General features: G+C 35.4%; 2 protein-coding genes across 2 annotated transcripts; one reads left to right on the top strand and one right to left on the bottom strand.

The window, feature by feature from the left end:
* Window positions 1–639: 639 nt before the first annotated feature.
* LOC139900278 (cysteine-rich receptor-like protein kinase 2) lies at window positions 640–4,234 on the top strand. The gene is made up of 8 exons (XM_071883065.1): window positions 640–1,046; window positions 2,121–2,530; window positions 2,619–2,732; window positions 2,826–2,938; window positions 3,073–3,280; window positions 3,380–3,611; window positions 3,713–3,866; window positions 3,980–4,234. Exons 1-8 carry the CDS (start codon window positions 640–642, stop codon window positions 4,232–4,234), a joined length of 1,893 nt encoding a protein of 630 aa, XP_071739166.1.
* A 304-nt stretch (window positions 4,235–4,538) lies between these two features.
* LOC139901336 (transmembrane 9 superfamily member 3-like) lies at window positions 4,539–7,773 on the bottom strand. Its single transcript, XM_071884064.1, has 7 exons — window positions 7,592–7,773; window positions 6,916–6,956; window positions 6,245–6,827; window positions 6,018–6,155; window positions 5,749–5,905; window positions 4,847–5,331; window positions 4,539–4,758 (listed from the first exon to the last, which is right to left on the bottom strand). Exons 1-7 carry the CDS (start codon window positions 7,747–7,749, stop codon window positions 4,539–4,541), a joined length of 1,782 nt encoding a protein of 593 aa, XP_071740165.1. The 5' UTR covers window positions 7,750–7,773.
* Window positions 7,774–13,323: the final 5,550 nt, after the last annotated feature.

Genomic DNA, 13,323 nt, shown 5'->3' with positions numbered 1-13,323 from the left:
GTTGAAGCGTGTTTAAATAATGTTATAACAAATTAAACCAATACAACACGAAGGCACAGGCTCAAAACCTGCCCTAAATAACAAAGAACAGGAGCAATTCCTGCCCATACAAACAAACAACTAGCAGAACTACAAACTAGAAAAACAATGAACAAATAGCATGCGTGGAAATAGTGGCGAAAGAGAAAGGATTGATACGAATATTTAAATATTGTGCACACCTTCGTTTTTTAAACGGCAAAAAACCACCGTACCCTAAATATATTCCACCAAAATATTAAACTATATAGAAGTAGACTCAACAACTTTTTTTGACAAAAGATTGCCCACAATCTCAAGAGCTATAATAACGTCATCTCTATGTATTTGTTTAATTGATCGGTATATTAATTAGTTAATAATTAAGTTTGACAAAAGTGAAAAGCCGGCAAGCTATTGCAAGTATTACTTATGCATGAAAGTTGACATAAAATTATTCTATTGGTTGACAATTAATGATAATAAATATATAAATGAAGGCGAATGATTGATCTAACTGATTTCTTAAGATACTAGTCTTCTTAGGAATATCATCTATCTTTCAAAGTGTCTGTTTCCATAATTCATTCCAAAAACATGAAATAGAACAAGGGTTAAAAGATGATGTCAACTTCACTGGTGGTTGTCGTCGTGATCGTGATCGTATTAATGGTGGTGGAACTTGGAGTTGCACAGACAACCAACAATATCACTAATAGTACTGACGACACGAACACCCCGCTTTTAGTATTTTGTGGCAGCAATGATGCAATGGATCTAACAACGTTTTCGAAGAACCTAAACTCTACGTTTTCTCTACTTAGAAGCCGGTTTTCGAACATTGGTGTATTCTATGCAACAGCCCAAGAGTTGGGAGATAGTAATGATGCTGTATATGGACTTGCACAGTGCCGTAACTACGAGTCGGTAACCCAGTGTTTGGCTTACTTTGATGTTGCGGTGTCTGCAGTTCGACCATGTGGTTCATCCATTGGAGCTAATATCTACCTTGATAACTGCTTCCTTAAGTGTGTACTCCCTTTCCTTAATCTTTTCTTACAAATTATTACACTTTACTTCCATATATATAATCAAAATCAATTTCCTTTTACCATAAAAAGGGGTTTGGTATAAATAAAGGGACGATTCATCAAACCGATGAAAGGCTTAGAGGATTACAACTAGAAGGAAAACACTAAAAGTCAAACCGCGCGAACACAACAAATACCAAAGCTAGCTAAAAAGGCAATTAAACTATGAAAACGAAAAACCCTACCAATACCAAACGAGTTACTATGTCAAGCAAGAGAGCAATAGATCAAGATAAGAAATAACTGAAAGCCATCTCCAACACAAACACAAAACTCGAACCTGGTTGCACTAAAGACTACGGACAACAAAGCAAAACAAGTCATACATATAAGCCCGCTCCCTTTTAGCCCACCAACAACATGTCCAACATATAAGACCACTGAGTTCCCCTTACTTTGATATCATTTGCAGGCCAACAAAATGTCATACATCTAAGCCACTAAGTTCCTTAGTACTTCAAAACAAATTGGTCATAGATGAGGTTCCTAAGCGCTTATATACATACATTGGTTTCTTTCAACTTTCGATATGGGACTTTAGTGTGCACCCATTAACCGATTATCTCCAACAGAACTCGCCTCCACGTCACAAACAACATCAAGATCCAAATCAACACCTAGAGACTTCACAACCACTCCTTATTAGCCTCATGATCATCAACAGAAAGAAACAGGAGCAGATACGGAAACCATCTCAACCTCCACCTTGCACTTTGACTTCGCCTTCATTTTGTGAGCTTTAGGAACAAAGGACAACAAACCAAACATGTTACTGGTTCATTACTCGGATAATTAGGTTGGATGGTTGAACTGGCCTCAAGTACTAGAAAATATATTTTTCAATTTAATTAATATAAAAAAGTTTAACATTAACTTATTGTGTTCCTATGGTTGTTCATCCAAAATAATGATAAACTAATTATCTCTCTTCGTATACTTTCAACTTGATTAGCACATTTTGTACATGTCATAGTGATATAACGCCTACATTTTCTGCATGTAATAATCAAGATACGAAAACTACAATCAGTTCTACGATGACCCTGAAGGAACTTCGGACACTCCACTTGCGATATGCAGTAACAAGTCAACAACTCAGCAAATTACAGACTTCAACCGAGTGGTACAACAATTATTATCAGATATCAGTGTTGCTACTCCAAGAACATCTAATTTCTATACAGCATCCACAAGACAAGTAACTAGTGGTAATGCAACAATTTATGCGATTGGACAATGTGTCGAGAATGCAAGTCAGGCCATTTGCAAGAACTGCATGCTTACAGCGTATAACAACTTACACAATTGTCTTCCATCTAATGAAGCACGAGCTATTGCTCTTGGATGTTTTATGAGGTACTCCGAGTTTCCATTTTTTCAGAATAATCAGACACTCAATCTCGTACCTTTTTTAGGTGCAGGTGAGGCTTCTTCCAGTTTAATATTTATAGTTGACAGTATAACATATTTACAACCGTCTTAAATGTCAGACAAGTTTATATGCAACAGGAAGTTCAAGTAAACATGGCCTAATCCTCGCGGTAAGTAGCGGTGCTGGTGTACTTTTTCTTATACTTGCTTTATCTATTTGGTTTTGGCGAAGAAAGAGATCTTCTGTTAAAGGTGATCATACAATGTCACATGATTAAGAATATATCACTCCGTACTAATTTTAATAAACAACATGCAATTACATTATCAAATTTGATTTATCAGAGTTGGAGGGTGGACAAAGTTACAATTACAATTACAGTGATTCGAAAAAGGCAACTAATGACTTTAGTGATGAACATATGATTGGAAAAGGAGGTTTTGGAGAAGTATTCAAGGTAATAAAACTAGAATCTTTCAGGTACTTATTTTTAGATTATAGTCCTAGGTGTCCCCTGTTTTAGAATGAGTGCATTGTTTGATTCTTTTTACCTTGTGTACATAAAATAACTCTGTGTCGGTTGTTTCAAAGGCCATTGTAGACAATGAGATTGTAGTAGCTGTCAAGAAACTACATGTTGGTTCAAGGGCAAAAGAAGAATTTGAAAATGAAGTTAAACTTATTAGTTCTGTTCGTCACCGCAATCTTCTTCTACAACTAGGATGGTGTAGTGATGGGCCCGAGCTACTTCTTGTGCTGGAATACATGCCACAAGGAAGCCTAGACAAGTTCTTATGGGGTAAGCTAATTATACCTCAATTTGGATATTATATGTAATCGGAAACAAATGAAGTGTTTTGTTTAAAATGTACGTTAACTTGGAAGTTATCATCGACAGGTGAAAAAAAGGGTACTCTGAATTGGAAACAGAGGTTTGATATCATATTGGGGATAGCAAGGGGTCTTGCACATCTACATGAAGAATACCATGTGAAAATCATTCATAGAGATATAAAGTCAAGTAACATCCTTCTTGATAACGATTTTCAACCGAAAATTGCAAATTTCGGGTTGGCTAGGTTATATCCCGAAGATCAATCCCATATAACCACCCAGTTTGCAGGGACTATGTAAGTTCCCTTATATTCAATATAAGCAAGTTCCACTAATTGTGATTGACACTGTTATTTCAATTTTTGTAACATATTTCTTACTTGATAACATAATATAGGGGTTACACAGCCCCAGAACACGCAACTCATGGACATTTATCTGAGAAAGTAGACGTCTATAGCTTCGGCGTTGTAGCCCTCGAAGTTATTAGTGGTCGGAAGAGTAGTGACGTTAACTATAGTGGGGCTGAGATGGAATACCTCCTCAATCAAGTACTGTAATACTATCATTACTAAATTTCGCAATTAGCCAAATACCACAAAATGATTCTTTACCTTTGCATCCCATTTGTGACTAACCTATTTCTGTATAATGGTTGAAACAGGCTTGGAAGTTGTATGAGACAGACACACATGTTATGTTGATTGATGACGCCTTAGATCCGAATGAATATCAAGAAGAAAAAGTGAAGACTATTGTGGAGATTGCTCTAATGTGCACCCAGTCACCAGCTTCTTTAAGACCAACCATGTCTCAAGTTTATTTAATGTTGTCCAATGAGCCAGCACTGAGACAAAGACGAATGTCCAGGCCTACTTTCGTTGATGCCAATAGAAGAATTCATATAGGTGAAAATTAAGAACGAGTGTCATAAAAACATATAGTAGTCATAAAGTTGCAAAATGCATGTGTATTACTAGACTTGCCCAAAGTTCAGTTACAGACTACAGTTTCAAATGGAAAGGTTGTACATGTATGTCAAAAATTGAGTCTAGTATACTTCAAACTACGTTCCTATCTTAAAACAGAAAGAGAAACAACACGACAACTTACATGCTAAACATAGATTTTATCTTATTGACCTAATAAACATAACTGGAAGGGGACACATTTAACAGCCTTCAAAATCCTTGCAACAGTAAGTTGGTTCCCGTTACCCAACTCTATTCACACTTGATTGAGCGATAAATATGTCGAACAAAGAACAAAGCAGCACGGAAACCAACCATCCCAAGCATCAAAAAGAAACCATAACAAACGCAAGCCATGTATCCAAAGAAAAAAGAGGTTTGCATGAATCCAGACATGTCAGAACGTTCATAGTAGTAATACAAGCAATACCCATAGATGAAAACTCCAGTTGAACCACCACAGAGAAACGACCTAACAATAATTCAAAAAACAATCCAATTATTAAATCAATACCATTCAACAAATCAACACGAAATGATAAAAAAAAAATGTTACATACCTCCACCACCATTCATGATCTTCAGCAGCAAGTTGAAAATAGGTCAGTGCGACAGTGATAAAGGCGGTAACAATGAGAAGGATAATAAAAACTATAAATAAGATGCTGTAGATTGTATAAATCCTGTGGCCCCACACACTAGCAAATATGTAGTAAAGCTCAATGTAGATTGCACTGAAAGGAAGAAAACCAGCCATGGCCATTTGAGGGACGGTTTTACGATACCAAGGCAATGGCGGAATCTCTCTGGGATACTTTGTAGTACGAACAGGAGCCTGAAACTCGGCCTTACTATTCTTTCCAGCAATACCACCCAAAACTAACAATGGTGATGTCACCAATGTCCAAATTAAAACAATCACCACAATTGTACCAAAGGGTAGTGCAGCTGTAGCGGTATACGCAATCGCAACGGTGTTTAGAAAGCAGAAAGTAAGAAAGAGGGGTCCACAAAACAGGCAGCCAGTGAGTAGTAAGTTCCTGACCTGTTCATCAAAAACAGAAATATTTGATTAACACCAAGACAAAATTTCATAAATGGTCCCTGTGGTTTGTATCGGATTACACTCATGGTCCATGTGTATTTTTCGTCAAGGATGGTCATGTAGTTTGCATTTGAATCACCGGCTGTCCTTGTCCATTAGAGTCGATAAAAAATACGTTGAGTTTAGTCATGTGAAACGCACACATGACAAAACCTAACAAAGCTTTTTAACGCATTACTGATAGGGACAACCAGCAATTCAAGTGCTAACCATAGAGACCATCCTTGACGAAAAAAGTACAGGGACCATGAGTGTAATCTGATACAAACCACACGGACCATTCATGAAATTATGTCTAACACCAATGATTAATGTTTATGTATGTTTCACAAACATGTAGAGTGACATATTACATACCCAGTTAGTTCCTTCGAGCTGGTGATAAAACGAGGCTGCAGTGTAGCCCGCAATCCCAGATGTAAGAGCGTATATAACAACCAGTGCAGTAAACAAAGCTCCACGATTGTATGGATAAAATACACCAACAAGAGCGAGTATAAAGATAAAAAGGGCACTGTAATAACAAAAAAGAGAGAAAAAAAAAAGTAATCAACTTTAACAATTTATATATTAAAGATCATAGATATGAAATAATTACTGTACTAGTTTGGACATATGTTACTTACAGAGCAAATAGCTGAGTACCAGAACCAAGGGCAGCCGCAAACAACGATTTGTACTGCGGGTACCTGAATACGTCACCATGAATGTATTTCCACCCGGTTTCTTCTTGATCATCAGCAGTTTCCTCATCATGAGCATACCTAATGCAAATAATCATAAGTAAAGTGAATAATTAAAGTCATTAAAAGAATAATATCAAAAAAATGAATGTTATTATGTTATTACTCACTTGACAAAATCATTCTTGAGGACCCGCATAAGAATAGTGGCAAGGAAACCAGTTAAAAGGAGAACTGTAACACACGAGTTGATAATCGAGAACCAATGAATCTCCAAATGATGTGGTTGAGAAGAAGTTTGTGAGTATTTCTCCATTCTTTTATCGAACGAAACGTTCGTTTCTTTCCATCTAACGGTGTACATAAATTCAACCTCAACTTCCTTATCTTCAGTAAGATCCACAACTGCACTAGGATCGGCTTTTGCGTTTATTTCAATGACACGATCCTTATTGTAGTGGATCTCGAAGTGAAGGTGTTTAAATAGATAATACTTTTCCTCACTGGGGTCAGTTTTGTCTTTTTCAACCTTCCCTAAGAAGCCCCAGAAAGGTAAGTCGTCGTAGTACATTTGAAAGTAATAATCTTTGGTAACAGCACTTCGAAATTTAGCTACTTCCTCTTTTGTAAGTGTTTTCTTGCAAACAATTTCTGAATCTTTTTCAACCATAAAGTGAAGCTTATACGGAGCACTGACTAAACGATCTCCATTCAGTACTTCACCAAGAGCTTCTGGTTTCTCCTTTAAATGACCTGCATACAATACGTGCATCAGCACATAATAACAAAAGATAATATGTAATAAAATAACATTCAAGTAATCAAAGACGAGCGCATAAACCTGGTAAACAGAAGGGTAGATCATAAAAGCGGTATGTTTCACTACAGAACAAAAATAATAAAGAAATTAGAACCGATATGCTGTAAATATGGAGTTGGTGCTATACGAGTTAACCCAGACAAGTGGTATGAATTCAAAAGCAACATCCGATATAACCTTCCTTCAAAGATACTCCAAGATCGACGATGTTACAATTAACATAATCACAAAAAGTATAAGCATACATTTCTCAAATATAGTGAGCCGTACGAAACTAGACAAAAAATCATTAACCTTTCGAACGATCTCTACATTGTACATTCAAATTCATAATTTCTTACCGTATCATACATTTAGTGTAGCTCAAAAATGTAACAGGTGTTTCACAAACAAATAAACAATTGATCGATATATACTTCGAATCTATTTAAAAACAGCAGAGACAAATATCAAACATTTTGAGATCTGATTCACTCAATACATGAGCTTAAAAACCTAGAGAAACACAAAACCCTAATCTACCTAATTGAAACTCAGATCCAGTAAATTACAAAACATAAGACCCTAATTAATCCGGATTAATCAGCTGATCAGTAAAATAAGCATGAACATTATCAAATCAAAAGTAATTAACAGCAAAACAGTATGAATCATTCACAAAATCAAACGCTTATAACAGAGATCTAGTATAACCTACCTAGGGTTATGAAAGGGGCCGACTTTGTTGGCGTAAATCGGTACTTCATCATTAGGTTTGTACTTGTGATCGGATGAACCTGATCGGACTTCGTGCAAGTGAAAAACCATTAGTAGCGCCACCAGTAACCACCGGATCATGATCGTTTTGTTCAACATTTTTGGTTGTCAGCTGCAGCGCCCAAAGATGGATTATAGATATGTGAAAGCGTGTGTTTTTACTTTTGTATATAGTCCATTGAAGTTTACTCAAGGGCTTTTTGGGTATTCCACCAATAATGACATGACTTCTCACGTTTGTTTAGGACCCACGATAGTAAAGATTAATCCATCAGTTACCGTAACTCTAAGACTGATTCTGATCGAGCATCAAATCCAACTGTCAACTGAGTTGTTCGTTTTTGATGCCTTGACGTCGTTAATGGGGCGTCAGAATTTGATGGAATGAGGCGTTAGTTTAAAGATTGACATAAGAAAAGAAGCTCGGGACACATGGCGTATGTTGATTGGATGGTGGTTGTTGACCGACTTCCAACGAATACAAATCCATAGTAATTTTTTTTTTAATCCAAAATTATTTCAGATTCTATTTAGTTTATCTATACAAACACAATATAATACATATATATCTTCACTTTCATCTTCATCCTCCATAATTATCTTTAAATCATCAACATCATCCTCCATCTTCAATGAAAGAAAATGTCAAACCCAAATCAAAGATCGAATACTCCAAACGAATGGAACATATACAATAGCTATTTGGGTGGCGGTTCATCAAACCCCAATAATTATCAACAAATTCCACTCGTCATGCCTCAGTTCCGTGTTTTGACACTCGAACAACAACATCAAATGTTCTTGGAGCAACAAGGCTTGTACGAACAGCTCAACAATTCAATGAAAATCGGAACTTTCAAACCCCGATGACTCTGAATTTAGGTTTTTTATTATTGTTGTTTTTTTTTTCAAGTACTTTTTTTATTTAATCGTTGTATTTTTTTTATTTTAATGAATATTAAATAATTAGTTTTATCATGTGTTACTTTTATATAATAAAATGTAAAATACAAACACGGTGGACCCTACTACAATTTGACAAACAAATATGGAATATGACAACCTTGAATTAATGAATGTCAAATAGTAATCTTGTCCAGTCACAGTCATATTTCACTTTTTGATCAAAAGTGTGCAATTTGTCTCTGATGTCATAGGCATTATTAGGAATACTCTAATAATGTAAATTTGAAAATTTTTGGAGCATTCTCTGTAACGTAATAGTGTAAGTTTTATAACAGCATGGTCATATTTGACAAAAGATGTATATCGACAACAACACTCAATTCCCGTGTTTTCTTTTAAAACTCGTCAAACTTACCTCGTAAAAGTCGAATTCTTGTAAAATATTAAATACATTTACCGAATATCCTTTTGTGGTAGAAACGAGTATCAAACCACTTTAATGGGGTAAGTTTTAGTGTCAAATGTTTGTGAAAAGATGGTAACGTGATGTGCTAAAATATGATTGAAAGTTCGTTATAAAAAAATAAAATTACTGCGTATAAGTTAGAATTGAGGTGTCAAACTGTAATTATGTGTGAAATTTTTCTATTTACCCGTTATGTATTTGACTATGAAATGTCCCGTTCATATTGATTATAAACGTTCCATATTACTTGATTTCGTTGCGAGGTTTTGACCTCTATATGAGACGTTTTTCAAAGAATGCATTCATTTTTAAAACAACCATAGCCTTTATTTTATCAATAAAGGTTTTTAAAGCATTACGTAGATTATCAAATAATGATAATCTAAAATATACTGTTTACACATGATCATTACATAATGGTTTACAATAGAAATATATTACATCAACATATGTTTCTTGAATGCAGTTTTTACACAATATCATACAAACATGGACTCCAAATCTTGTCCTTATTTTAGTATGCAACAGCGGAAGCTCTTAGTATTCACCTGAGAATAAACATGCTTTAAACGTCAACAAAAATGTTGGTGAGTTATAGGTTTAACCTATATATATCAAATCGTAACAATAGACCACAAGATTTCATATTTCAATACACATCCCATACATAGAGATAAAAATCATTCATATGGTGAACACCTGGTAACCGATATTAACAAGATGCATATATAAGAATATCTCCATCATTCCGGGACACCTTTCGGATATGATATAAATTTCGAAGTACTAAAGCATCCGGTACTTTGGATGGGGTTTGTTAGGCCCAATAGATCTATCTTTAGGATTCGCGTCAATTAGGGTGTTTGTTCCCTAATTCTTAGATTACCAGACTTAATAAAACGGGATATATTCGATTTCGATAATTCAACCATAGAATGTAGTTTCACGTACTTGTGTCTATTTTGTAAATCATTTATAAAACCTACATGTATTCTCATCCCAAAAATATTAGATTTTAAAAGTGGGACTATAACTCACTTTCACAGATATTTCCTTCCTCGAAAATAAGACTTGGCCACGGATCGATTCACGAACCTATACAAATATGTACATATATATCAAAGTATGATCAAAATATAATTACAACTATTTTTATTATGTTTTAAAGATTTGAGTGTATTAAGTCAGCTGTCCTCGTTAGTAACCTACAACTAGTTGTCCACAGTTAGATGTACAGAAATAAATCGATATATATTATCTTGAATCAATCCACGACTCAGTGTATACACGTCTCAGGCTAAACCACAACTCAAAGTATATATATTTTTTGAATCAACCTCAACCCTGTATAGCTAACTCCAACATTACTGTAACATCCCGCATTTTTTCGTTAAATTATTTTAACGCCCGTCTTTTTATTTTAATAATATCCTCAGTATCTCGATTCGTATCCTCCATTAGCTAACGTTCTTAAAATATTTTCGTTATTGGATTATAACATCTCTCGTACTCTCGTGTAATTCAAAATAATTCGTTTGGTTAATTCACGCACCCGCACCCGAACTAGAGGGACTAAACTTGCAAAGAGGCCAAAGATTTGACTAGGTCAACTAGTCAAACCTTCAACCTCCTCCTCTCATTTTCTCTCTTTCTCTCTTTTCATACTTCCATTTTCCTCTCAAGAACTCAAACAAGATTCATCATCTAATTTCGGATTTGGAGGCTAACATCAAAACAAATTACATATTTGGAATCCTCTCTTCATCCTCTTCGACTTGATACCAATTTCATCTCATTTGGGTAACTTTCTAAAATAACTAGATTTTGTGTTCTTGATGTTTTTGAATTATAAAAGTGTTAATTAGTGTCTATGGCTCGTGTATAACATGAATATATGTTTTGTTTGTTCGATTTGTGATTTTGAGTAACTAGTTTGAACACTTGAAAATGGGTTTGCTTAATCTTTGATTTTGGAAGATTAAATGTTGTTAAATTGTTAAAGTTCATGTTTTAATTGTGTTACTAGTATCACTAACTTCATTTTGATGTGTAGGTTGATTTGTAAAACTTCAAAAATATGATTAATGATTTTGTGATTCTTGATTAGGGTTTGATCGTTCTTAAGATGAACTTTTTGATGCTTGAATGCCATGAAATGTTAATTGTTAGTGTTTAGTTGTAATGCATATTTCATTACCTTCAAAACGGCATATCATATGTGTGAATCGGATTCCCGAAACTTAAAATGCATTTTGTGAACTTGAAACTTGAAAATGGACTTTAAATGATCACATGACGATAAATCGGTTATTGGAAATGATGTTTTTGTTTGATGAAACATGTTTAGTTGTGTTCCTTGCCAAAAGAGCTTTCCAACGATATAAGGTACGAGTTCTAAGTGTTTACGGTTTGCATTTTGTGCTAAAACGAATTTTGGATCAAGACTTGAACATTTGAAACTGGCCAGGTACTAGCTCCCGTGTATTGTCGCGGCGCGACAATTGTGGACCGCGGCGCGGGCATAAGCCGTGTCCAGGCTCTGACCTCCTTGGTCAAAATAAGAAAAATGTTTGGCACGCTATGGACCTCCGATTCACATGAGACTTGTTCTAACATGCTTATATATGAATAAAAACCTCGGAAAAATAGTTCGAGACCCGACCCGAACGCGTTGACTTTTTTGTTGACTTTGACCCGACCAAAGTTTGACTTTTTCCAAACTTAACCAAATGATTATGCAATCTTTCTAACATGATTCTACACTTGTATCTTTCATGAAACTTGACAATTTGATTCACATGCTTTATAATCGAGTCGTAGCGAACCATAGGACTAATTGAACATCTTTGACCTATCGTGTTTACCGTTATTGATACAACCTATATGTTTAGGTCAAGACTAGCTTTGTCTTTGCACGCGTTTACTTGTTGAAGTACTTTATTACTCTTGCACTCAAGGTGAGATCATAGTCCCACTTTTACTCTTTTGAACTTACATTTGGGATGAGAAAACATAAACGTTTCTTCTTACTAAGTGAACACAAGTACAGGAAAACAAACATTCTACATACGAGTTTGAACAAAAATCCTCAATTCGATTATCATTAGTTACACTTGCCGGGTGTAAGCGAGAACTTATGTTATATGGCCATATGGGTTTGACAAACCCTCATTCAAACGGTTCGCTACCGTTTACGAATGAAATATATTTTCGAGAAACAGTGTATGTTCTAACACTATTGTGATGGGGTTCTATGGAAGGAATGTTAAGCATTGATAATTGGGTGCTCGTGAATATTAACTTTTAGAATGTATTACTATTTTATCAATGTTGCAAATCTTGTGGTTCGACTTACTTTTACTCACTTACTTACTTAAACCTATGATTTCACCAACGTTTTCGTTGACAGATTTCTATGTTTTTCTCAGGTCTTTGAACGCTATGTGAAACATGCTTCCGCTCATTATTTGATACTTGCATTGGATGTCGAGTATACATGCATTTCATGGAGCGTCTTTTGACTTTCTTTAAAACTGTGTCGCATAGGTTTCACATGTAACTATAACTTTGTAACGTAACTTTTGGATGAACAATTCTTGTAAACTTTGAAACAATCTTTATTTTTGAAAGGAATGCGACAGATCTTTGGTCAAACGTCACGTTAAAGACCTATGACCACGCAACGGGACCTAAGTAGTCGACGCCGTCAATTGACGATTTGTCGGGGTCGCTACAAGTGGTATCAGAGCATTGGTGGTAGGGATTTAGAGTTCATTGGTGTCAAACCCGAGTCATAGGGTACATTAGTTAATCTAGACTACAACCGGCATATAGACTTGAAGTAGGAATTACTTGACTATTTGTGCATTTATACTCGAACGTTTCTACTCATAACTAACTCTCGCTTCATCTAAATCTTTCGTTGTTTAATTTGATTGACGCGCCACCTTGACTTTATAGAATAATGTAGAATGCACATATGAATCAGGGTAATATAATTGCCGGGATTATATTACGGTGACTCATATGAACGTTCCGACATTACAACACAAAGAATTTAAGGCGAGTCAAGGAAAATTTTCTCTTCATCATTATTCCATATCACGATTAGTATTGTTAAGAATACTAATCAACGATATTCTTGTGTCATGAAAGAACATTGGCTCACCAAGGTCAACACAATACTCCTCTTGAAACTCTAGAACATGCTCTTCAACGAATGATAACCACCGCCGTGGGTGCGGCCGTGGCCGATCACTTTTCCAACAACAACAATCGTGGGGCCGGTGATTCAAACGAAG

Source organism: Rutidosis leptorrhynchoides, chromosome 3, assembly GCF_046630445.1.
Source record: "Rutidosis leptorrhynchoides isolate AG116_Rl617_1_P2 chromosome 3, CSIRO_AGI_Rlap_v1, whole genome shotgun sequence".
NCBI classification, from domain to species: Eukaryota; Viridiplantae; Streptophyta; class Magnoliopsida; order Asterales; family Asteraceae; genus Rutidosis; species Rutidosis leptorrhynchoides.
The sequence above is the reverse complement of the archived record's forward strand: the minus strand, read 5'-3'. Positions and strand labels throughout refer to the sequence as shown.

What these genes read in the sequence shown, in the direction of transcription:
- LOC139900278 (XM_071883065.1), top strand. Translation starts at nt 640, where the DNA reads ATGATGTCAACTTCACTGGTGGTTGTCGTCGTGATCGTGATCGTATTA. An exon ending in CGTACCTTTTTTAGGTGCAG is followed by an intron (nt 2,531 to 2,618) that starts GTGAGGCTTCTT and finishes TATATGCAACAG; the next exon opens with GAAGTTCAAGTAAACATGGC. An exon ending in AAAGAGATCTTCTGTTAAAG is followed by an intron (nt 2,733 to 2,825) that starts GTGATCATACAA and finishes TTGATTTATCAG; the next exon opens with AGTTGGAGGGTGGACAAAGT.
- LOC139901336 (XM_071884064.1), bottom strand. Translation starts at nt 7,749, where the DNA reads ATGTTGAACAAAACGATCATGATCCGGTGGTTACTGGTGGCGCTACTA. An exon ending in CTCAAGAATGATTTTGTCAA is followed by an intron (nt 6,156 to 6,244) that starts GTGAGTAATAAC and finishes TATTTGCATTAG; the next exon opens with GTATGCTCATGATGAGGAAA. An exon ending in AGCTCGAAGGAACTAACTGG is followed by an intron (nt 5,332 to 5,748) that starts GTATGTAATATG and finishes TTTGATGAACAG; the next exon opens with GTCAGGAACTTACTACTCAC.